This window comes from Dipodomys ordii, unplaced genomic scaffold, assembly GCF_000151885.1.
Source record: "Dipodomys ordii isolate 6190 unplaced genomic scaffold, Dord_2.0 Scaffold108, whole genome shotgun sequence".
NCBI lineage: Eukaryota > Metazoa > Chordata > Mammalia > Rodentia > Heteromyidae > Dipodomys > Dipodomys ordii.
Window position 1 is genome coordinate 445,965 of NW_012267324.1, and position 3,090 is coordinate 449,054.

General features: G+C 57.3%; 1 protein-coding gene across 1 annotated transcript in view; it reads left to right on the forward strand.

Moving 5' to 3' along the window:
• Window positions 1–3,090, forward strand: part of LOC105994652 (cytochrome P450 4F22) — a 14,079-nt gene that overhangs the window by 10,172 nt on the left and 817 nt on the right. Inside the window, exons 7-11 of the mRNA XM_013028283.1 lie at window positions 545–649; window positions 773–902; window positions 1,713–1,846; window positions 2,549–2,613; window positions 2,696–2,778. Of these exons, the coding sequence (XP_012883737.1) occupies window positions 545–649; window positions 773–902; window positions 1,713–1,846; window positions 2,549–2,613; window positions 2,696–2,778 (517 nt within the window). The remainder of the gene's footprint in view (window positions 1–544; window positions 650–772; window positions 903–1,712; window positions 1,847–2,548; window positions 2,614–2,695; window positions 2,779–3,090) is intronic.

The window sequence follows — 3,090 nt, forward strand, 5'->3', positions numbered from 1 at the left end:
GGGCTGGCTTTGAACCGTGAACCTCAGATCTCAGCCTCCTGAGTAGGCTAGCGTCCCAGAGGCTAGCAGCATCAGACTCATTTGTATTTTTGATCTTAGTCCCATTACTCTTCTCAGTTTCCTCAATTATGGTCATAAGACATGGAGACAGGACTTGGAGGCATGGCTTGGGAACACCTACCCAACAAGTCCAGTTTGAAGTCCTGACTTCAGATCTTAGTCCCTCCATCACCACCCCCACTACCACTGATTAATAATAATAATAATAACGATCTGATGACAGTTGTTGGGGCATCAGTGGGAAATGTGGTGTTGAAGACTGCTTAGAAGATTAAGCACCACACAATGACATTTTGGTCAATAATGGACCACATCATAACATCCTATCACCCAGGCTGGGGCTCTGTGGTGGAGCCCTTGTCTACTATGTACAAGGCCCTGGTTTCCATTCCAGCACAACACACACACACACACACACACACAACTAGATTAATTAGTGGCATTACAGCTTCCTTTGGGGGGGGGCCTCTGGAGTAGTGGGGGAGCAGAAATTCACTGCACACCCTCTCCTGTTCTTTCCAGGATGAAGACGGGAAGGAACTGTCCGATGAGGACATCCGAGCCGAGGCGGACACCTTCATGTTTGAGGGTAAGGCACAGGGGTGGCTGAGTGAGCACTGAGAAGGGCACTGGGAGCCCCCTGGGGTGGCAAAAGCACCTGCTCTCATCTGCTGAGGTGTGGTCGTTTCCCATCATCCCCCTGGGCTTGCAGGTCACGACACCACATCCAGCGGGCTGTCCTGGGTGCTGTTCAACTTGGCCAAGTACCCCGAATACCAGGAGAAGTGCCGGGAAGAGATCCAGGAAGTCATGAAAGGCCGGGATCTGGAGGAACTGGAGTGGTCAGTGTGGAAAGTCAGGGGGCGAAGAGGGAAGCCAAAGAGAAAACCAGAAGGGAGGCGTGGTCAAGGGGTAGAGTGTCAGCCTTGGGTACGAAAGCGAAGCAAGAGGCCCTGATTTCCAGCCTCCAATACCCACACATACACACGGAAGGAAGGAAGGAAGGAAGACCAGCTGGGATTGTAATTCCTATTGTTGAAAGCTTGCCTAACGTATGAAGCTCTGGGTTCAAGTCCTACAACAAAGAAGCAAAGCAAAAAAGCAATCACGAGCTGGGAATGTGGCTTAGTGGTAGAGTGCTTGCCTAGCACAGATAAAGCCCTGGGTTCGATTCCTCAGTACCACATAAACAGAAAAAGCTAGAAGTGGTGCTGTGGCTCAAGTGGTAGACTGCTTATCCTTGAGCAAAAGAAGCTCAGGGACCGTGCCCAGGCCTCAGAACTGGGGGGAGGAGGGGAAGCAATCAGCCAACCAAAACAAAACAAGCCTGCCTGGCATGGTGGTACATCCCTATAATCTCAGCACTCAGAAGGTGGAGGCAGATGGATCTACATGTGACAGTAACAACAATCAAAACAAAAAGTCCCAAAATACACCCCCCTTCCTACCCCTCATGGAACTTAGCTATTTTGATTAGTCAGTGGTCTAATTTGTGTGTGTGTGTGCGCGTGTGAGCACACACACACACACACACACGCATGTGTGGGTCCTGGGGCTTGAACTCAGGCACTCCTGGAGCTGCTTCTCTGCCTGCATGTGTGCACCTGTGCGCGAATACGTGCGCTGGGGAGTCACGCCCCTCTGCTCTGCAGGGACGATCTGACCCAGCTGCCCTTCACCACCATGTGCATCAAGGAGAGCCTGCGCCAGTTCCCACCGGTGACCCTGGTCTCCCGCCGCTGCACAGAGGACATCAAACTTCCAGATGGGCGTGTAATCCCCAAAGGTGCCCACCGTGTGCCCCGCTCAGGGGCCTGGCTGCACGGGGCAGCTGGCTAGCTGGGCCTGTTGCTTTGGAGGGTGACTGGTGAACCAAGTGTGTCATATAGGGGAGCTGGAGAAGAGCGAAGGAAGGAAGGAACTGGGTAGGAAGGAAGGAACTGGGGTGGCCATCTGGCCCCAGGAAAGGGGCAAGATGTCAGGGGACTCTTAAATTCCAACTGTCCCTTGGTGATCAAGGTTGGGAATCTAGAAAGTTCCAAGGCCTAGGCCTTGAGTGTCAATCCACCTGGCCTGTGGGCTGTTACACACACACACACAGATCTTCCCAGCTGTGTGGGGTGAGGGATGGGCTCCAGGGAGAGACGGGAGGGGAGAGGATGCTCATAAATGGGAGGATGTTTTCATCCGTCCTGGGGAGGAAGGGAGGAAGGCCAGGGGGCGTCCATCCCGGAGGAGGCCCGTCTTGAAGGGTGCGGGTTGTGAGGGGCCTTGCCCTCCAGCCCGAGGGCAGCAGGGCGCCAAGGCGGTGACCGGCGGGGCCAGCCATGGCCAGCTGGGGGAGGTGGTAGGGAGAGGCAGGGGGAGTAGACAGGGCCCGAGAAGTTTCTAGAGAGGGATGAATGGGAAGTGGCGGATCTGGGGGCGTTGGCGGAGGAGGCCTCCTGACCCTGCCGCCCGCCCCCGTGACCTTGGTCTGTCCCCACAGGAGTCATCTGTTTGATCAGCATCTACGGAACCCACCACAACCCCACGGTGTGGCCTGACTCCAAGGTGAGCGCGTGTGCGTGGGGCTGCGGAGCCGGCAGTCTGGGCTAGCCCCGCCCCCAGGCTCACCCCAGGCTCTTCCGTCCAGGTGTACAACCCCTTCCGCTTCGACCCCGACCAGCCCCAGCAGCGGTCGCCGCTGGCCTACGTACCCTTCTCTGCGGGGCCCAGGTAAGGGCCTCGGCGACCACGCCCTCCCCACCTGTCATTCCCTCCAACCCCAGTCCGTTCGGCACGGGCCCTCCCCAGGAAAGCAGGAGACCCTGCCGGCGCCCGGCCCAGCTCAGGGGGCCAGGCCCAGCTCAGGGGGCCAGGCCCAGCTCAGGGGGCCAGGCCCAGCTCAGGGGGCCCGGCCCAGCTCAGGGGCCCGGCCCAGCTCAGGGGGCCAGGCCGCCACCGCGGGCCCTGCAGGTGGCCCGGCTGCTTTAATCTAACACGAAGGATTCCAGTCCTTAGAAACTAACCCAGGACTTTTGATCATTT